The 22,830-nt window shown below is 38.4% G+C and overlaps 1 protein-coding gene across 17 annotated transcripts in view; it reads right to left on the bottom strand.

Annotated features, from left to right (window-relative positions):
• PTPRD (protein tyrosine phosphatase receptor type D) overlaps window positions 1-22,830 on the bottom strand; it is a 2,332,625-nt gene that overhangs the window by 321,624 nt on the left and 1,988,171 nt on the right. For all 17 annotated transcript variants that reach the window (XM_058431780.1, XM_058431782.1, XM_058431784.1 and 14 more), the window contains 2 exons: window positions 3,737-3,882; window positions 383-524 (listed from right to left, as the gene is read on the bottom strand). In XM_058431780.1, the coding sequence (XP_058287763.1) occupies window positions 383-524; window positions 3,737-3,882 (288 nt within the window). The remainder of the gene's footprint in view (window positions 1-382; window positions 525-3,736; window positions 3,883-22,830) is intronic.

Here is a 22,830-nt window from a genome sequence, read left to right as displayed (position 1 = left end):
GCTGTGGTAGTTGTAACAAACGTAGCTGCTGAATGCAGTATGAAAAATCCATGCACGAGTAATGCCAACATATAAAAGAGTACCATATCCTGTTTCCTTTCTAGATGCTCTGCCAAAAATCAAAATGGTATCTGGCATTTGAAGTCAACGCTTTTTTCAGCTTTTTTACCTCTGATATTGCCCCTGAACTCTAGTTCTGTAAAGACCCATAACTAGAGAAGGTATCCACTATCTAATTAAAGTTCAACCCTTACCAACATTTTATTTAACTGTGTTTCCCATTTAAGCACCATCACAACGCTAGTCTTTTTAACGATGCTACAAAAGAGATACAGAATTGTAACAATGACACAAAAACAACAACCTTCACTTGAGCACTTACCCCGCAAAACTGTGAGTCTGGTGGATACACTTATTTCTCCCACATTATTTGAGGCCACACATTCATAAATGGCCTCATCCCTTGGAGTCCGTAAGGGTTGTATTCTGAGAACTGATCCAGACCCATCGTCAAACTCTATTACCTATTAGAGGAAACAATAGCTGTCACAGGTGTTGTTACAATTGTCTACCTCTCAGCTAAAGCTCTCAATGCAGTGGGGGATCCGCCATCAGTCTCATAATAAACTAGGCATCATTCTGAAACTGAATTTTGATATAGTGGTGAAAAAATATTTGGTCTAATTTAGTGAATCTTCTACTGAACAAGGAGAAAGATATGCAACTACATATGCAAAACATGGCGATTTCTAGTTCCTACTAAAAACTACCAGGGTTTATTCATTAAAATATTTCAGTATGTTCATCTAGGGCAATTTGATTCTATTAATTTTGCAAGAGGCTTGCAGCTATGATGGATAAACTTCTCAAATTATTCTTTCTCTCACAGCACATATACAAATGTGGACTCATTCAATAATGGGACTGTAAGGTAAAGAATTAATGCACGCCACCACAGATAGCTCTGCTAGTCTAAACTGTCTCATCCTCAACAGTATAGATGGGCAAACCATGAAAAGAAATTGCATAAATCTAGTACTTAGGCAGCCAACGAGACAGCTTTCACAACCCAAAAGCCTGATGGCGTGCATTAATTTTGCCATAAATCATTCCAGTATTTGTTCTAGCTTAGCATTTTCTGCATTTTTAGAGCATTCTTGCTGCAAAATGGAGGCTTGCTTCACCAGGCAGAAAATTAATGTCCTAAACACTAAGCCTGAATTCACCATCATTAGGAACTCTTCTTGGAAACAGTTTAATGACACTGATAATCCTAGGTACTTCTTAGCTAATTCAAGTACCACTTAAAAAAAAAAATGATGATACCAACAAATATGTATACAATATTATGGAGTCCTCTATCTGTCTTTTCTGTAACTATGCTGCATTCCTTCAGCTGTTCACTGAGAAGTTGTGCCTTTTTTTCTTGTATTTCACTGTGAATATTCCCATGTGCCTAAATTATGAATAAATTGAGATTGCCTCATATACATATTTATGGGATGCTTAATTCCAGATTTTGTGTGTGCATGTGTATATTAACATAGAGAGGAAGGACATTAATATTTTCAAAATACATCCACTTTGATCTTTGTGCATTCCATTTTTGTTCAAAATTCACAAAAATATTCAAAATGGCCCATTTCTTAATGCACTACAGTTTATTTTCAACTCTATAAAGCATACACTTTAAAATCAATCTACTATGCATCTCAGGAGAGAAAAGTTTCATAGTTTCATATTGGAAGCTTTGTTAAGCATTCCACAATTTAAAAAAAGTTATTTATGATCATTTCATGATTTAGTGCAGGAAAAGGTTAAAGCAACTACAAAACCAATTTAAATGTTGACTAACTTATTAATAAATGTCATTGTATGTTTACATTTGTGAACTATTTCCTAGATTTAGACCTATCCTCTTACAACATACAATATACCACACATTACAAGCCAGTGATGTAATTTCCAGTTTGAAAATATCCAGTATTGATTTCATGCCTGCCATGGACCAGACACCATACTTAGCACTGGGGATAGAAGAGGGAGCAAAAACAATCAACATGTACTGCTCTCATGGGCCATATAGACTAGTAATACCATATATATTATATATATAATAATATACATATTAGTGTTAAATACAGTAAAGATTTTCAACCCAGGACTTGATACAGTTTGATGAAGCTGCTTTGGGTAAAAATAATTCATTTACCCCAGAGATGTTTATATGACTCTCATGGGGAATTATGCACTGAGCAGAGATCATGCTGTGAAATATTTAGTATTATAATTTAATTTTTGTTACATGATTTTGTCAGGAGCCATTGTCATTAGAAAGCGTGATGTCAAACTTCTCCTTGACAAAAAGTTAACTTCATTTAAAATTTTTTTAATGTGCAGCAAAGATGCATACATACATCATTTTCTACATGACACAGGAAACATTTTCCAAATATTAAAGATATTTTTGTGTTTAAATAAATTATATTTCAATAATAATCAAGCATTTGATTTTCAGACATAATTTTAAACTTCTCACTTGTAAACTACAACCCAATTTCCAATGGCAAATTTCTAATTTCGCCATTGTAATTAATTAGGTTCTCTATACATTTGAACCCCTGATCACCCTGTGAGTTTCTATGAAAATAACTAAAATAAAATTGTTCTGAATTTTGTAGTTGCTATATTTCTTTTAACTAGAAATTGCCTTTAATCTGCCAAACTGTAAATTAGGTCATGAAGGAGATTAGAAACTCAGGTAAAAGGGAGGTGAATTTCACAATTTCAGGCAGTTTGGGGCTATTGGTAGCCCCTAAAATTAAAGCTATCCTCCTCATGTCTTAAATTATGGGCTTGCTATTGTGTGCCCATAATCTGTGTAGCTTTCTGTATATCTTATTGCCTGTATTTCTCCTCCAGAATGAGCAAATTTCTAAACCATAAGCCTTCTCACAAACACTCAAAAAAACAATCTCTGATTTATGTTTCACCATCTTCGGTGCACTGAGCTATCTTGAATAAAGAAAACCAACTTCTTCGATAGGTTCCTCTGCAATATCAACCTGTTCGGGTGTGTTTCTTTCAGAATGGTACTTTAAAACACTGGAACAAATTTCTCATTCTAGTTCACACTACTTGTAAAACACAGGTGTGACGGGCAGTGGACCACTTCATTTGCTGCTCAGCATCCATTCCCATTCTTCTTGGTAACGAGGATTTAAATTTCCTTTGGGAAAATTCTGCTCTTTCATTCTAAGCCATGGAATTGGATGGGACTGTCCTCATTCCCAGGACAGAAGTAGATTCTGATTGGCTTAAATTAAGTAGGCTACACTGTCCACCTATCCACACAAATTGTCTCAGGGATGCACAAGTGACGTAATGGGAGGCAATGGGATGAGAGGTTTCTGGAAGAGACAAGCTTTCATACATCCTACAGACGTGGTCCTGTGAGGATGCAGAGCTCTGTCTTGCAACCTGGGGATGAAACTGACAGACTAATCCTAGGAATACTATTGAGCCCTGGCACAAGTAGAAACAAAAATCAGCCCTTGAACCTCCAAATTTCCTTTTTAAAAAGCCATTTAGAGTTATATTTTCCATCACTTGCAATGTGAGGAAAACCATATATCAGTGACACCTTTTATCAGAGTAAAGCAAGCAAGTAACATAGAAACCAAAGACAGAGCAGATACATTCTTCCCCCAGAGAAACAGAACAATGGACCTAATACCTCAAATCTCTGATTGCTGACTTTCTTTCCTTTTTTGTTCCAGACAATTTTAGGTCTTGGGTCTCCCGTAGCTTGGCAGATGAAAGAGGCAACTCCGCCAGAGACCCCTGTCTGATCAACGGGTGTTCGTGTAAATCTTGGAGGTGCTAAAATAAAAAATAAACATCACAGTTAAATTGAAAACTGAAATGCAGACCATTATCCTACTACTGCTGCTCTCCCCACCATCCTCAACCACACCACCATCAAGACATACATTTTTACAATGCACTATAGGACTACAAAATTAAAAAAGCATCTTTTACTTTTGAGGGTAGTTTAAAGGGGAAGGAGGTAACTTTCTGGTCAAGTTATCTATTAGTGCTTTTATTGCTGAAATCTGTATTAAGGTAGAGATCCAATAACATCCGAAAAGCAACATCACACATTAATTTTTATTACCAGTATATAAAAAAATCCAATTTGTCCTCTGTAACAAAATGAGCTCATCAATCAAAGTGGGTAAAATTTTAGTGCTTGCTTTGATGCCGCTATCAGGACACTGCCAGAAAGCAGAATTGCCACTGCTGAGCTATTAAAATTAGTGACATTTAAGAGAAATGCTAGGAAATTTTAAAGAGACAAGAAATATAGCTCTGAATTAAAAGGTTTCGCAAGAAATAGAAATAGGGGAAAATGGTAAAGTGACTCTCTAACCCAGATATTGTAAGCTGTCTTACTTGAAACTTAGCTCCACAATTTGCATATAAGAAGATGAGTCAAGAAGCCTCCAAAGTCATAGCAAAGCAAAGGATTTTTTTATACAAAGATGTAGACTTAAAGATTACTAAGGCTAGAAGGATAGACATTGGAAGCTTGTTCAACATCCTCCAGCTCCTTTAAATGTTCCTAACATTCTTCCTCTTTCCTTAAAAAACTTACTTATTTTTCGTCTTGTATTTCAAGATCTAGATAGCTATCATACAAGAATGACATAAAATGTAAATGAATATGCACAAAGATATTCATCATATCACATTTGTTTGGCAAAAGAGTATAAGTAGTTGAAACATTAAACAGTATGGGATTTCTGTCACAGTGAAATAAGCTATGGCATGAAGATGGAACATCATACAAGTAGTAAGTGTTATAAAATCTGTATCATATCACATGAGAAAAGCTTATGATGCAATAATAAGCCACAAAAGCATACTATAGAGTTATATGTGGGGATAGCAGATAATGAAAAATGCACACACACACAAAGATTGAACGAAGTAAATGAAAACACTAATAATGGTGTTCAGGAGGAGGTATTTTAATTATTTCTCCGACTGCTTTCCATCTTTTATACTTCCTTGAGTTTTTACAATTATGTTCTGGTTGAAAATGTTTTAAAGCCCCCAAAACATTTTGCTGTTCCTTCTTTTTTTCTTTTTTTTAATTTCTAACCCCTGTTACAGATTTTCTCTTCTCTCCTACTGTGTTCTAGTTACATGTCATTGAAAAGTGGTTTTAAATAACCATAGCTAAAATTGATTTTGAAAACAATCCTTGGATTATAAAAAAGAAAAAAGTCATAACAAAGTTCGTTCTTCTTGGCTCATCACCAGTATCTTCTCTCTATTGATTTCACGTTTCCCACATGGTGTTCCCATTGGCTTGAACGGTGTGTTCTGACTCGAGTTTTCTTGGAGTCAAGAAAGCTGGATTCCTATCTAAGCTCCACCATTACATATATGGATAATCTTGGAGGAAAAAAAATCATGTAACTTTACCATTTCTTGGTATGACATATGAAATACATTAATTTACAAAAATTGCAAAACTATGACATACGAAATAAATTAATTTGCAGAAATCGTTTCCAGTTTCAAGGTTTCCTAGCTTTATATATTTTTCCAAAGGAGGGAAGTTTAGGAGAGGCATATTTGCAATGCTGGTCCTGGAGAATGAATTTCCACCTCATCAGCAAATTCAACTTGTTGGTGATCCTGGAACTGGGGGCCTGCTTATGTTCAAAAATATTAGGAAAGCAAAACAGCCTCTAACAACCCTGCTAGATATCATAACCTGTAGCATCTCGGTGTAGCAATATAGACTAGATGATTACTAGCAGCTGTAGGAAGTACTTAAAATAATTTTATTTTTTATTCATTTTTATTTTTATTTATTTATATTTTTATTTTAGATGGAGTCTCACGCTGTCGCCAGGCTGGAGTGCAGTGACACAACCTCGACTCACTGCAACCTTCACCACCCAGGTTCAAGCGATTCTCCTGCCTCAGCCTCCCAAATACCTAGGACTACAGGTGTGTACCACCATACCCAGCTAATCTTTGTATTTTTAGTAGAGACAGAGTTTGACCATGTTGGCCAGAAGGGTCTCGATCTCTTCACTTCATGATCCACCTGCCTTGGCCTCCCAAAGTGGTGGGATTACAGGTGTGAGCCACCACACCTGGCCTCAAAATAATTTAAAATTGACTAACAGTGAGAGGATTACAAAACACTGTACATTGATGTCACTTTTCTGGAAACAAATGAAAAATATATTACAAGTTTTTATATTTATCTTTCTGCTGTTTCAAACAATGCAAATTGATAATAACTACTTGCTTGTCAGTAACCAATGAAGAAATTATAATTATGCAATTAAAATTTCTAGAGAATTTCCCTAGAAAAACAAAATGGATTGCTGTATTAAATGGTACAATACTGTCATTTTTAGCCACCTTCCTTTGCTTGTCCATAGCCTAAAAACTGTCAACTGGGAAGGAAAATTCATTGTAAGAGCCCAGCTTCCCATTTAAGTTCTGGTTTGAAATTTCTTCCAAGAACATGTGAATACATTGAAGGGCTGTTGCATAAAATGAGTGTGCACTATATTAGAAATTAAAGAAAACTAGAAGTAGGATACCCTTTTCCCAGCATCTGGCAGTCTACAGTGTTTTATTTTTTTATTTTTTATTTTTATTATACTTTAGGTTTTAGGGTACATGTGCACAATGTGCAGGTTTGTTACATATGTATCCATCCTATGAGTGAGAACATGCGGTGTTTGCTTTTTTGTCCTTGCGATAGTTTACTGAGAATGATGGTTTCCAGTTTCATCCATGTCCCTACAAAGGACACGAACTCATCATTTTTTATGGCTGCATAGTATTCCATGGTGTATATGTGCCACATTTTCTTAATCCAGTCTATCGTTGTTGGACATTTGGGTTGGTTCCAAGTCTTTGCTATTGTGAATAGTGCCGCAATAAACATACGTGTGCGTGTGTCTTTATAGCAGCATGATTTATACTCCTTTGGGTATATACCCAGTAATGGGATGGCTGGGTCAAATGGTATTTCTAGTTCTAGATCCCTGAGGAATCGCCACACTGACTTCCACAATGGTTGAACTAGTTTACAGTCCCACCAACAGTGTAAAAGTGTTCCTATTTCTCCACATCCTCTCCAGCACCTGTTGTTTCCTGATTTTTTAATGATGGCCATTCTAACTGGTGTGAGATGGTATCTCACTGTGGTTTTGATTTGCATTTCTCTGATGGCCAGTGATGATGAGCATTTCTTCATGTGTTTTCTGGCTGCATAAATGTCTTCTTTTGAGAAGTGTCTGTTTGCATCTGGATATTTTTTAAGGGATACTGTCGTATTTCTTAACCCAAAGAATGAAGAAGAGTTGGCAATTCCGACAATCTGCAAGTAGGCAGTGGATGCTTGGGTAAGTGCTTCGTCTGTCCTGTTGCCATGTAACGACCTAAATTAGAAAGCTCATCTGGAAATAACCCGTGGGTGAGGACAAGTCAAATTAAACATAGAAATCTTATTTCTAAATGGAGTGCAGAGAGATAAAATTCCCATACACTTGGAGAATAGGTATGAGTGCCATTTCAATGTTTTCCAGGTATGTGTCTCATTTATCTTTATTTTCTGGTCAGGCATTGAAGTTGTTTGTTTGTTTTTTGAGACAGGGTCTTGCTCTGTCATTCAGGTTTCAGGGCACTGGCACGATCAAAGTTAACTGCAGCTTCAACCTCCCAGGCTCAGTCAGTCCTCCCACCTTAGCATCCAGAGTAGCTGGGAGCACAACCACATACCACCATGCCCGGGTAACGTTTTTATTATTTGTAGACATGGGGTCTCCTTATGTTGTTCAGCATGTCTTGAACTCCAGGGCTCAAGGATCCTTCCGCCTCGGCCTTACAAAGTGCTGGAATTACAAGTGTGAGCCATCATGACACACAGAGAAGTTTTCGTGTAATATTGACAAGTATAAAAATATGCCATCCAGGAGGCAGAGGTTGCAGTGAGCCAAGATTGCGCCACTGCACTCCAACCTGGGTGACAAGAGTGAAACTCCATCTCAAAAATAAAAAACTTAAAGAAAAGACAAAGAAATGACCATTGGATGCTACTGTAGGATTTTATTTCTGGAGACCAAGTCAAGTAATGAAATTAACCTACTGAACTGTGGTAAACTTATTAAAATAACCAGTTAGAATCTGTTTTAGGATCTGGAACCATTTTTCTAAATCCTACCACTGTATTGACTTGATATTCTTAAAAAAAAAACAAAAAACAAAAAACAAAAACTGAAAAGGGCCCTTAAATTTATTCTTTGAAAACAAGAAAATAAAATCGATCACACTACTGTTAAATAATTTCAGGGGCTTTTACACAGAAATTTTGTAAAAATAAATAAATAAATAAATATATATATATATATATATATGAAAGACATTGGTCTCACTGACAAGAAAATCATGACTTTCCTATGGGAACCAATGTCAATTTTTCTAGATTGGCCCACAAGATCCGAACAACAAAAAGGATATATGTCACCATCCTATGATACAAAGTAAGACTCAAGATAATATAGTAAAATCCTTTCACTAAGCATGGGTGGTGCATATATAATCATTTTTGCTGGTCAAACTCTCAGACAGTGTCTGTCAATGCTAGGCAGCCAGCCAAAGGAAAGATATGAGGTAGAGAGAAGACTAAACTTAATAACCCCAATAAACGCTTGAGGCAAGTAAAAATCTTTATTCTCAGAGGGACATAACAATACACATCACCCACTTCCCTTCTCCATATCTCAGTTTAATAAAAGGAACAAGATGAATCGTCTGCCTTATTTTGTCATGGATATTGTCCAAATTTAAGCCATGCTCTGAAGATAGGAAGAAAGGGAAGAGAATTCAAATAAAGCATAAAACAAGGGTGTCTACTAAAAAGTTACAACATAGGACAGACTAAGATTTGAAGCATGAAAATCTCCATTTTTATCCCATGAGATACAACCATCAGTATTATAGTTAGTCTACAAAAAAAAAGAAATATCAAGGTATAAAGATGGGGAGAAAGGCATTAGAACTTTCCAGTCACCATTATTTAGAGAGGTATCCTTCCATTACTGCTGTAGCTAATCACCATTGCCATCTACCTGAAGCTGCCAACGCTGTACTTTGCAAAATACATTTGTGCTCAAGTTGGTTTTGACAAGTGAGGAGTATGATCTTTTATTAAACTAATGCCAGGTACTGCACAGGTCAAATTACTGTTCAACCCAGAAAGTCTATTTTCTAAATGGAAAGTAGAAAAGCTACGCATGCATATGCGTCAGAACAGAGACACGGCTAATATTCTAGAACGTGTCTGCCAGGCCCGCTTGCCGTTTTCAAAGACTGTACATTCTCAGGATGCATTCATAACACAGGCCATAGCTCCTGGAATTTAGTAGATTATTATTTGCTACACAGCTCAGGAGGAGCCACAAACTGCACACTGATTTTTGCTTTTAAGAAGTTAGATTGTTTCTTAAAGTCTAACCAATGCACAGATCTTTGAACCTAATGGTTCTAATATTTGGATGCCATATCATGTTTCAAGTTGCTGGGCACTCTGAAGACAAGGTGATGAGCTCAATGTGCACTTATAGCTATTAAATGTAGGTGAGAGAACCAACCAAGACCAGCAAACTGCTTTTGTCCGTCCTTAACAAACTGCCGTACTGAGGACAAAATCCTCCCTTTGGTACACTACACTAAGCAGTGCTAGACATAAATGGGGGAGAGCCATTGAAGTCCACCAGTAACATCCATAGATGAATCCAATTTATGAGAAATTCTTTTTTTTTTTTTTAATTTAAGAGAAATTCTTAAAGGTTAAGTAGATAACTTAGGGTTGAGGTATATGATTGGCCAACTGAGAATCACTTAAAACAGATTCATAGAAAGGATCACATGCTACAAAAGTGAAGAGACAAAATGAGGGTGCCATTTGTCTAATTTAATTCTAATTAATAAGCTGCTTCTATGGACATCAAGAAAATATGCCGCATGGGGAACAAAACTAACAGCATGTAACTAATTGGCTTTGTTTCTTTTAACTGATTAACATTTCCTTAAATACAGAGTTTTGTTTTTAAAGGGCTATTTGTCATAACAATGTACTTAAAATTTTTAAAGGGGAAGGTTAATACTGCTGTTAAATGAGACAGGGAGAGAATGTTCAATGGGAACATGCAGGTACCCCTGTCTTTAGCAATCTGCTTCCTCCTTAAAAAGTGCCTGTAGAATTTATGAGAAGGTCAGCTGAAGTCATCGCTTATCTTTCTTTCTCTGTAAGTGTCAGGATGAGAGCTCTGAAGGAGAGCTCAGGAACAGCGCCTTTGGGGGCCGGTGGGAAATGCAGTGCATAGCAGAAGAGTGAGGGGTGGTTCTAAGAGTAGTGGCCTGGTCTGAAGGTTTGAGGGTAATGATTTACCATGGAACTTTACATTCCCTTCCAGCCACAGCACATCCTATTGCCACTTTCGCAAACATGCGGCATCCAGAGTTTGTGTGGATGATAGGTTTTTGTTACAATTAGCTTCATTTTCACTGGGACACGGGTAGTGACAGACAACCTGCCCAAGTCAACAGCACAACTATACCAACACATGACAAAAGGGAGGGAGGTCCCAAAGTTGATGTATCATTGCTTAGGGCAAAAGCATGGCACAGATACCACCTGGGGTAGCTTCCATAGCAGAAGTTCTACATGAACCAGGGCCTGTGGGGACACTGAATCTGTCACATGAAATTTGAACAGGGTCACCTGTTGACATCTGTGGTCAGGATAGATCTTCAAAATCAAACAGACTTTTAAAAAAATTGTTTATGGTATTTCTTTTTAAATATAGCTGCCAAAACAACCTGTTAGTCTTAAAACTGATTTAAGAAGCAATATGCTTTAGAATGGAATAAAGACATAACTGCTCCTTGAGTTCCATGCACTAGACTAAATGTTTCATATATCTTACATACGGTGTTTTCAAACAGTCTTGCAAGATGCTATCATTACTCCTATTTTATAGATTTATAGAAAGCTTTTTAGTAATATAGGCATTAGGAAGGGAGGGAGGGAAGGAAGGAAGGCAGCCAGGAAGAAAAAAAGGAAGGAAGGAAAAAATATGAAAAGACAGCAAGGAGGAGTCACTGAGGTTAAGAGTGAGCGAACTTCTAATCTAATTGTGAACCCCTCACGATGGCAGCAGCAGCAGGCCATGTGGAGCAGCCACTGCCATCGCACTGGCTGCAGGTGGGCTGCCTCGGGGACGTGGGGCATAGGGGTCCCACCACCACCACCACTGCTGCCTCTGCAGCTGCTCCTGCCACCACTGCTCGCAGCTCTTGATCTCAGAGCAGAGTTGAGGCCGAGCCCAGGTGCTGTCAGCCTGACTGAGTGTGCACATGTTGGGGCAGCACTGACATACCAGCCCCTTGCCACCTCAGCACCCCCAGACTTTGGGCACGGACAAGGGTGGAGGGGAAGCCAAGAGGGGAGCTGAGGGTAGCTCAGGGCCTGCTGATGCCCCTTGGTGTGAGCAGCCTGGGTGCCATAGTCGGTGGCAGGAGGCAGACAGGCTCCTGGGCAAAACGGGATGGATCCGATGAGGTCCCACCTTCAGGCCAGGGAGGGCCTGAAGTCTGAGTGCTGGGCTGTCAGCCCCACAGACCATAGCGGGAACTGGTGGTGCCTTTTCTGGGACCGCCCACGGCTGCCCATGGACCAGCTGGCATGCACTTCCTCCCCTCTGAGGCCCATAAAAGTTCCGGGCTCAGCCACAGCAAAGCAGATGATGGGACAACCAGCTGCAAAAAGGCACGACTCTCTCTGTTGTTAGCTGAACACTTGCTGGGATGACCAGCTGCAGAGAGGAGCTACCCTCTCTGACGAGAACTGAACACTAGTTGAGAGGACTTGCTTAACAGAGAGAAGCTACCCTCTCTGCTGGGAGGTGAACACTCCGGACGGCCTGCCTAACAGAAAGGAGCTATCCTCTCTGCCAGGAGCTGAGCATTCATCAGGACACCTTGAGATGGAGAGAAGATGCCCACTACGGGTCTCCTCTGAGCTTTCCTATTGCTCAGTAAAGCTCTCCTTCATCTTCCACTTGTCTGCATACCTCATTCTTCCTGGTCACAGGACAACAACTCGGGACCAGCCAACTGGCAAGGCTAAAAGAGCTGTAACACCAACAGGTCTGAAACATGCCCCTTGCTCACCACGTTGCAGATGAAGAGAAGGAGAGAGGGGCTGTGGCCCTTTGAGGACCTCAGACCCGGGAGCTCCCCAAGCCAGGGCTGTGACTCACTCTTTGGGGCCTAGTGGTTCCTGTTGTTTCCAAGTTTCCAGGTGCCACTGCATTACCCAGTGCCAGCCAGGGAAGCTGCCTGTGGTGCACCTGGTCCAACAGCTGCCTCACGGAGAACCGGCAGCCATACTGGCACCCGGAACTGCCCACCCCATGGCAGCGGCCAACATGTCTGACTGTGCAGTGGCCAGACCCCACGTTCACTCACACACCCCTTGCCATTCCATGCCTGACTCACAGTCTCCCTTGGAGACATGGGATCCAGACCGGCAGTGTGAGCCGAGTGCAGCCTGCCAGGCCAAGTGGGCAGAACAAGCCCAACGGGCCTGAGCAAAACTTGGATAAAGGTGCCACTGGCCACAGAGGTCTCTGGCCAGGAAAATAACACTCCAAAGATCTTGGAACACTAATATTTTCACTGTGCCAAATTACAAGCTAGAAAATTATAAAGACTGCACAGAAAATACATCACAATTTATTAAATATTTTGAAATATCTTTTATGTAACTATAAAATGCATACTGATTGTCTTCTCAAGGGATTGGCAAGTTCTTTGTGCCATTCTAAAGTAATTATTTTTCACTAATTAAGTGAGAAACTTCACCCAGAATATGCTGTATATAAAAGTTCTCTTAAACTGTAATATCATCCCAGGATCCAATAGAAATCAGAGATTACGATATCTGACCAACAGACAAAAATCAATGTCAGAAAATTCACAAACAAATCACCCAAATTCCAAGTTTAGCATGGAAGGCTACTTTAGTATTATTTTACTTACACATTCAATTTGCTCATGATTTAAAAACACAAATACCTCAATACAGTTCTTGACACTGATTAGCTCTCTTCCCTTTCAAGACACTTCAATGACATATTTCTATGCATGTCTATACCATTAATTTTATTTAGGCCTCAACTCTCAATTCCTTTAGAATGACTATTAAAGCATTTCCCATTTGGTAGATAGATATCTATGCCTCTGTATAACTACCAGTATTTAATTTGTCAAAGGGCCGACAGACACACTGACAGGAACAGAAAAGGAGAGAGAAGAAGAAAGGGAAGCAATAAATGAAGAGAGGAAGAATAGATTTAATTTAGTGAAAAGATTATCCAGCCACTTGAACTTTCTATCAACGTTAGGTTCTTATTTCTAACTGCTTGAAAGATTACCTTCCAGCATCTCAAAATTGTTGTATTGAAAATATACCATGTCATTTGCCTTCCCAGTCCCTCTCCTCTTACTGAGTATTTGTTTCTGTTTTTGGCATATTCACTGTCCCATATACCCCACCTAACAGCCTCAGCCTCCACTTCTGCCTTCTCCTTTGCCCCCACTACCAATTATTAAGTTCTATTGATTTATCACTAATATGTCTTGTCCCTCTTTTTTGTACCCAAAAACAATGGCCATGGTTCGCTCCTAAAATGGACATTAGAATCACCTGGGAGTCCTAAGAGGAAAAAAAAAAAAAAAAAAAAAAAAAGCTACAGGTACCTGAACCCCACCCTAAATCAATTAGAACAGAAAACAGTGCATGGGACTGGGTAATTTCCAGAAAATTCCAACATGCAACCAGGATTGAGAATTACTGAATGATGCCATGATATCCATAGCTTCCCATCTGGTAACTCTCACTTCAGGTGCTTCATCTCGATAATCAGTATTACACTTTACTATGGATCCTTCTTGTGTTTTCCCTTTTCATCCTTGGAGTTTTGTTTTCTAACACATCTGTGACTACAGCTTTTTTCCACTCAAAAAATAATAAACAAACTTTAATAGCTTACTCCTGCAAACTAACACCAGAAATACTGTTTGGCCTTTAAGATATTTCAGAGCTGCTGTCAATCTATTTTCCCAAATACATTTCTACCATTGCCCATGGAGAACCTAAAATTCTCTCATCTCGATGCCTCAGTACAGGCTGTTCCCTCATATAAAATGCCTTCTTTCCCACTTTTGAATTTACAGAATTTACCCACATTTCTCAATTCTAAATTAAGTCCTCGGAAGCCTTCTTTGACCCTCCCCATCTAGATGAAATGTACCATCCTTTAGACTCCCCTATCACACTTTCTGTATCTTTTATGAATCACAATAGTCTATATTTCATTATAGTTATTTTAAGCACATGTGTTTTCTCCCCTTTCACATTCATACAACCTTGAGAAAATTATACATGCCCCTGGTCATCTATGAATTCTTATAACTCCCAACCATACCCAGCACATAGTTTCAATGCATACATGAGCTTGGTAAAGGCTCTGCCAGATACTATCCCCTAATCCTGGACTATGCACTTTTGAGTATTTAGGATGGATAATAATATTGTAAATATGATTTCTGCACCTCTATTAAACATACATTTGCTTATAGCTTGGCAAATCAGCTATGGAAAACAAAGTCTATGTGACATACATTGCCAGTGCAATACATTGATAGGACATAGTGGGAGACGAATAGATCCATGCGAAGCCCTAAGCTGGCAAATGTAGCACAGCCAGATTACAGATTCATGTGTATCACCATAGGACTGAAGTTTAGATGAAGCATAATATAATGCGATGAGTCTTTTCTTTTTATGAATATCATTCCACCTCATTGTCATCACAGAGCTCTCCTCCCCTCTACCACCTTTTGTGTTTTTACTTTTTAAGTAAAATGACTTTACTGTTCTAATTGTACATATTTATTATAAATTAGAAAATATACATGAGTTGAAAGGAGATATTCTAATGGTGATCACCTTGATGAATAACTTTTAAGAATTTTCCATGCTTATTTTACATATTTTTTAACAAGAAAGAGGTTATATTGTATCATTATTTTGTAACCAATGTTTCATTTAGAATATACTGTGAATATCTTTTATGACCACAAATAAATTCATGATGTTTATATTACAAAGAGAAAAGATTACATTTAAATTCATTGTTAAACATTTAGGTTGTTTCTGCTATTTCAATCAGAAAAAGACTTCAAAACTTTTTTGTAATCATATCTTTGCACATATATGTAATTCCTATATGTGATTATTCCTATATGTAAAATTACTGAATACAAAAAAGTATATTTTTAAGGCTTTTGATATATTTAACAAATTATACTTTTAAAATAATTCATATATTCATAGCAGCAATGTATCAGAATGTCCAATTACCCAGACCACTGCTAAAGCTATAACTTAATACTTTATCATTGGCCATATTTTTATCCACTGTCCAAAATCATAAATTGCAAACATTTGGCACAATGTCTACATACATACTAAGCAACCAGTAAATGTTCATAGACCATTAGCACAGCTGACCAACCTTCTAGCTCTAGCATCATCCCCATTCCTCCATCCCAGCTGCCACCATGGGACTTCCCTGCCAGTTGCCTTCAACGTCTCTGATCTCACCTGGGATTATTTCACATTCCAGAACACCATGCAATCCCAGTTTCTGCTATTCACAACACAAGCATGCGTATTACAACAGGACAATACACATGCATGAAGACCACAGCATGGGTCAGAGCAGAAAAGTGGAAATGGTATGTTCCAATGTTTGAGGGAAATTTGTCATATTTCAAAGTATAATAATACCTGGATCATAAACACGTGTTTTACAGCAGTGAAAATTGCATTATCTCACCATCATAACTTTTTATTTAATAAATAGTCATGGGATATTATGACAAAAACAAACAATCACCTATGTTCTGTGTGCCCGGGCAATAAAACTTCCTGAACTATTGATGTGCTCAGTAAGGCTGGCCATCTGTTTTGGTGTAAGACACTCAAAATAACCACTGGCTTAGTGACATAAATTTCAAGAAGATGGCCTAAGTGGTCTTGAATCACTCGTAGACAAAATCTGTGAAGTCATTCTTACCATTCCTTATGCCATAGTCATGCATTCTTAATGAAAACATGTTATCAGCAACACCATTTAGACATTCACTTAACATCTTCCACATTAAGCCTCTAGGTTTGCTTACTACCTATTTATGTATTCAAAATACTCAGACTGTGCATCTGTTTTGTTCAATAGAGTGATAAAAGGCCCTTATACTGAAACAGATGAGAAAGTTATGCATTACATACAATCTCCCAGGCTCATTCAGCAGAGATGTAGGCAAATGACACAATACTTATCAGCTTTTTTCATATTTCCTTTAAGTGGTAACATACTCAGGAAGCCATTTAATATAGACACACTTTTTGACCAAAAAGAACCTCTACCAATGCTTTAGCATCTTTTTGTAGAGTTAGTTTTCAAAGCAGACTCATTTACATCATCCACTGCTAATTTACTCATTAATCTTAATTTATCACATTAGATGTGCTGATCATCATAAAAAATAATCATTTATTCTCTATTCTAACCTGCTGTTTATCATGTACCTGCAACTTGGATCACACAGGAAAGGTAACTGGCTTATTTGAAAAGGAACGTGAGAGCGGATAAAACTGAAGTGGGAGGCCGGGCGCGGTGGCTCATGCTTGTAATCCCAGCACTTTGGGAGGCCGAGGTGGGCGGATGACGAGGTCAGGAGACGAGACCACAGTGAAACCCCGTCTCTACTAAATATACAAAAAATTAGCCGGGCGTGGTGGCGGGCGCCTGTAGTCCCAGCTACTCGGAGAGGCTGAGGCAGGAGAATGGCGTGAACCCGGGAGGCGGAGCTTGCAGTGAGCCGAGATTGCGCCACTGCACTCCAGCCTGGGCGACACAGCGAGACTCTGTCTCAAAAAAAAAAAAAAAAAAAAAAAGAAAACAAACAAACAAACAAACAAAAACTGAAGTGGGAAAGAAAGAGAAAAATAAACAAAGAACAATGCCATCTTTCCCAATTTTATGTCAAACTTCAGAATATCCTGCCACTTCTTCTATACAATATTTCCAGTGTATCAACTACGTGAATTTTTAAGAGGAACTAGTGTGATGAACTGTACTAGCTTCACTTTAGAAACAGTAGTAAACCACTTCCACAAAGAGAAGATCTACTGGTGTCACTGTACGGGCTGAAAGGCTTTGAGCCAATGTGAATTTCTGTAACGCCTGCCTTCCAACCAAAGTGAGGTATTACCACAACTGACAAAAACATAGACCATTTCTTTTAAGATAGATCCATCTAATAGGAATAAGCTGACCACAACTTCTTATCTATCAACTGCACACTGGTTAAGTTGGCAAGATACTTTGGGAAGTGAAAGTAGCTACTATATCCCCAAAGTAGCTATAACACAGAAGGGATATGTGTGTGTACACATGCAGATACTTTCAATGAGTAATAAAAGAGATTTAAAATGATGTTTGATTGTATTCACTGGAGAAATGTAGAAGTGTATTGTAAGAAATCTTTGTAGACAAAAAAACATTTTTATAGATACACAATTTTGATACATAACAAAAATGTTTCACGTAGCACAAAATACAATGGAAAGTGATTTGCCTGAGTTTTTATTACAAAGATTGTATTAATTATAGAATGGAGTTTTACAATACATATTTCCTAAAGAAAGTCTATAATTAATATTATCTTCTAAATATTATGACTTTTAAAATATTAGATGATTCCAATGATAAGACGCTTAAATATTTGGCTATTTAAAAATATTTTCTTGGTACACAACATTTTACTTTAAGGGCTACTTTTTTTAATGTTTTAATTTGTTTTTTTGTTGAGACAGGGTTTTACTCTGTTGCCCAGGCTGGACTGCAGTTGCATAATCATGGTTCACTGCAGCCTCAACCTCCTGGGCTCAAGCCATCCTCCCAGCTCAACCTCCTGAGTAGCGAGGACTACGGGCACATGCCATAACACCATGCTATTTTTAAAATGTTTTGTAGAGATGGGGTCTCGCTATGTTGCTCAGACTGGTCTCAAATTCCTGGGCTCAAGGGATCCTCCGGCCTCAGTCTCCCAAAGTGCTGGGATTACAGGCATAAGCCCACACTCAGCAAGGGCTACTTATTAATAAGAATGTGGATATGTGGTTGGGCACAGTGGCTCTCGCCTGTAATCCTAGCACTTTGGGAGGCTGAGGTGGGTGGATCACCTGAGGTCAGGAGTTTGAGACCAGCCTAACCAAAATGGAGAAACCCTGTCTCTACTAAAAATACAAAATTAGTCAGGCACAGTGGCGCATGCCTGTAATCCCAGCTACTCGGGAGGCTGAGGCAGGAGAATCGCTTGAATCTGGGTTGCGGTGAGCCGAGATCGTACCACTCCACTCCAGCCTGTGCAAAAAGAGCGAAAAACTCTGCCTCAAAAAAAAAAAAAAAAAAAAAAAAAAAAAAAGTGGATACGTGATGGATAAACAACAGGAAAGATAAAAGGCAAAGTAAAAAATAAAGTTGACTTGCCTATACACCAGTGTTTTTTCAAATAAAATAGTGACTTAAAAAATATACTGAAAAATGCCCAGCATTATTCACATTCAGACCAATACCCTGACAGAGATCGTATTCTAAGTTTATAAGGTTCATGTCAGTTTTATTTTGTGCAATACTTAACATGTTGTAGGCATTCAATACCTTCTAAAGCAAGTATAATTATTTTTGGTCCTATGGAAATTTTAGGTATGTGTCTATTTCCCTTCCAGATATTTTTCACTAAATTTAGCATTTTTTTTTTAATTCATTTCTCTGCAGACCCAAAGCTCTAAGCTGAAAAGCATTTGACAATGATTTGCAGGCTTCCAAATATTCTCATTCAGTATCAGGTAACCATTAGAACCAATAACATTTTGTAGGATATTAAAATTCTTATTTTCTGGTATACTTCCAATTGAGCACATGTAGCAAGAAACCAAACGGTATTTATTTTACATATTAATTCTACAAAAATATCCAAATTCTTTTTTAGAGCGACGAGAAAGAATCTATATTCATATATGCAAGTTGGTTATGAGAAAACGTTCTGCAGATGTCTCCCCGTGTTTAATCTTGCTAACCACGATGGATCTCTCTCTGCATTTCCACGCATTGGCCCCGCCCATTCACAAATTCTCCCGAGTGAGCTATTTGGGGGTACAAAAGATGGAAAGCATGACAACTGGTTCTATGCTCGGGCTGTGAAGGCATGTACAAGCAAGCAGTGATAATAATAGATGATCACCCAAGGCCATGAACTAACCCTGTCCACACAGAGAACTCAAATTGATGTTAATTGGAACCTGGCACACAGGTAGAGGCTAGGGTACGATTCCTTGGTTTGTAGATGGAAATAAACCTATAAAGAACTTTAATAAAATGAGCTCTGGATGGAACACAGTGTAATGCAATAATGTAGTTCTTTTGCTTTTTTTTCTTTCTAGCTACATCTCTGTAAAATAACTCTATCAACATTTCCATGACAGCATTTTAAATCTGAGGAGAAAATGTTTCATTCTTGCCTTCTGTGAACTGAAACACATACACACTACAAATTTAGAAAATCAACACAAAGAGGGGGAAGGGCCATTTTTTCTCCCTCACTGAAATCTGTTATGTTTTGGCCAATCTTTTTGTCACCTTTTTCCAAACCGCATTAAATTTGTGAACATAAATATGCATTTCACCTCTCCTGGTAAGAGAACTTGGACAACACTTGGCACTACAGACACAAGGTAACACTACACGAATATTCTTGAAACAATTTTCGGTTGGATTACTTTTCAAATATCAAGCCCCTAATTTGTATCCCCAGGCAGTGCAGACCCTGGTAGCAGCTCATTTCAGTGCAGATTATGCATGCTTTTCTAGAGAAACACATTATCTGAGCCCCAGGAATATGGGAGGCTTTCCAAAGGAGCACAGACAGTAAGGACCTTTATTTGCCAACTAACTTTTTCCCCGGTCCTCTAATTTACAGCTCAGGGTATTAGGTAAGAAAACAAAGGATTTTCCCACACAGAAATAAACTTTTTGTAAAACCTGCAAATGAGATTTTAATGACACTATTTACCAATATAGAATGCATGCCGAAATAAACTGAAACACTTCTGCTGGTGGATTTTTCTTTTTCCTTTTTTCTCTTTTTCCCCTGATTTAACTATTGCAGGCAACATCACAGCAATTGAAGTTGGTTTTATGACAAATTATTAGGACACTTATTTTAGAAGGAAAATCAACCAATAATTACTGCCCTGGCACACGGCTATTGTTCACAGCATAAACAGAAGCTGTGGCTGACAGCTGATGGGCCCAGCCCCCTGCTATCCTTAGAACACATTTGCAGATACCCAAGCCTCTTGCCAGACTAAGACATGCTGTAGCAATGCTTTTCATCCAACAGAGCTGCACTGACCAGGTTATGCTGGCTACAATAGAATGACACCATTTTAGGACCTCCTCCCAGGCTGGACTTAGCTTTAGAAGCTAAAAATACTGTTAGAAATACTAGGGATTCCATTTGTATAATAACATTGGCCTTTCTGCACCACTCTAAAACATGAATGTGTAGTCCCAAGTACTTGAGTGTTAGACACAAGATCCCAAGAGTCTTTTTAATGTCCACAGATCATGATGATAAGAAGAAAAGGCTTTCTTGTATTTGAGGAACAGAAGCATTTGGGAATGTATGCCAGGTCACACACCTGAGATTCTAGATGAACTTAATCTTAGAGAATTAGAAAAGGGGTCTGTAGGTTATCACGAGATAAGCCTTCATTCCATACCAAATGCAAAGATAAAGCCTCTGGGATCTCAAAAGTTGAGTGATATATGCTGCTTCTTTCCCTCCATCTTTATATAACCCAGTCATAGTCACTAATTTAATGAAAGGAAAGGTGCTTTAAAGCTCTCTGTAGCACCTTTGTTCAATTTTACGTCTGAAGTTTTTTCGTAACCTAGACAGAGTAAAAGCTGCCTTTTGAGATGGATCTAAAAATGCCATGAAAGTAGATCTCCTTTCAGGGCTGTTGTTTCAGAGGGAAAAAGACAAAAGAGAAATCTAAAGGGATGGGCTGCAGTTAATAATTAAATATCTATTAGTGACTCCAATCCGCTACATAAATGGCCTCTGGGGGCTGCCAGAGCATCTTTCCAAGTCAAAGTAAACTACAGGGAAAGACAAAAACAGGGTTTAGAAATTGCAAAGCAACACAATTATACTTTTACTTAGACTGGATTACATACAAAGCGTTCGGTAATATAGTCATTATTTTTTTAAAGGGTCAATATAAAGGTTCTGCCATCCTTCACTACCCATCCCATGTTCCAAACAGTCAAACCACCAGTGGTCCTGAACCCTTTAGTATATTTCCACACAGTTCCTTTCCCTTAAGAATCCCCAGTCTGTTCTGTATTATACCTTTCTCCTTTCCTATGCTGAATGGCTAAGCTTTGCCTGAGAAATCACAACACTGTAAGGGCTAGTACCACTGCAAATTCATGATCTACAGCCTCAACTATACCCCTCTGTCATCTATCAATCAACCTCCCACCCTTCACTACTCTCCAGCAGTCAGCACTGCACTGATCTCTCACCTGCAAGAGATGGATGCTTTTGCCGTCTACATCAACAGATAAAATAACGCCATCAAGCATGAACTTGATGGCAAGTCACATCCTATTCACTGTATACGAATTTCTAACTTAGAAACCATTTTTCCCTTTATCTTATTCAAGACCAATTGCTTCACTTGTGCTCTTGATCCACCTCTTCGCCATGCCCTAGGAACCTTGGTGCATCAATTGTCCCATCTCCCAACATAATCAGCACCTTCACTCTCTTCCTCTTCAACAGCTACTTCCCCTTAAAACAGAGCCTTTCACTACTGCCATTTTGGGTCAGACTATTCATTGTTGCAGAGCCTGTCCTGTGCATCGCAAGAGATTGAGCAACGTCCCTGGCTTCTACTCAACAGATGACACTAACATCCTAGCCACCAGTTGTGACAATCTAACATTATCAAATGTCTCCTAGGAAAACATCCTAAGTTTTAGCACCAAAAGTACTGACTGTATCACAAGAAACCACAGGATGGTTGGTCATCCTAGCTCAGATGCCTCCAAACATAGTCAACTACCCCCTACTTGGTACTGCTCTGTTCCATTTAAATATTTTAATTTCTGCACATTTCACCTAGCTTATAATTGTTCATCTTCTCTCTCTTCTGCTAGACTGTGAGCCAACAAAAGGCATGATATGTAGTGGGTACTCCTCCGATATTATAATGCTCACCAAGGATCTTGCTTCAACTACAGTTTATGGAGTAAACAACGAGTTCATAAGATTTAAGCATATACCCTGTACATATGAGCATATTTGGTTAAGGCCAAAATACAGGAAAAAGAAATACCTGTGAATTAGGCACCTACTTATGCTTTTATTGACAAAGCTATATAATCATTACATACTCTATATATGTAAGACAGTGTAAAAAAGATACATACAAAGATTATATTCCCTCTGTCAAATTCAAACTGCCAGAAATTTAAATGTATTTTCAATTTGTTGTAAGCATTAAGGGTTATGATAAAG

This window comes from Hylobates moloch, unplaced genomic scaffold (assembly GCF_009828535.3).
Source record: "Hylobates moloch isolate HMO894 unplaced genomic scaffold, HMol_V3 SCAFFOLD_19, whole genome shotgun sequence".
In the NCBI taxonomy this organism is placed as follows: domain Eukaryota; kingdom Metazoa; phylum Chordata; class Mammalia; order Primates; family Hylobatidae; genus Hylobates; species Hylobates moloch.
The sequence above is the reverse complement of the archived record's forward strand: the minus strand, read 5'-3'. Positions and strand labels throughout refer to the sequence as shown.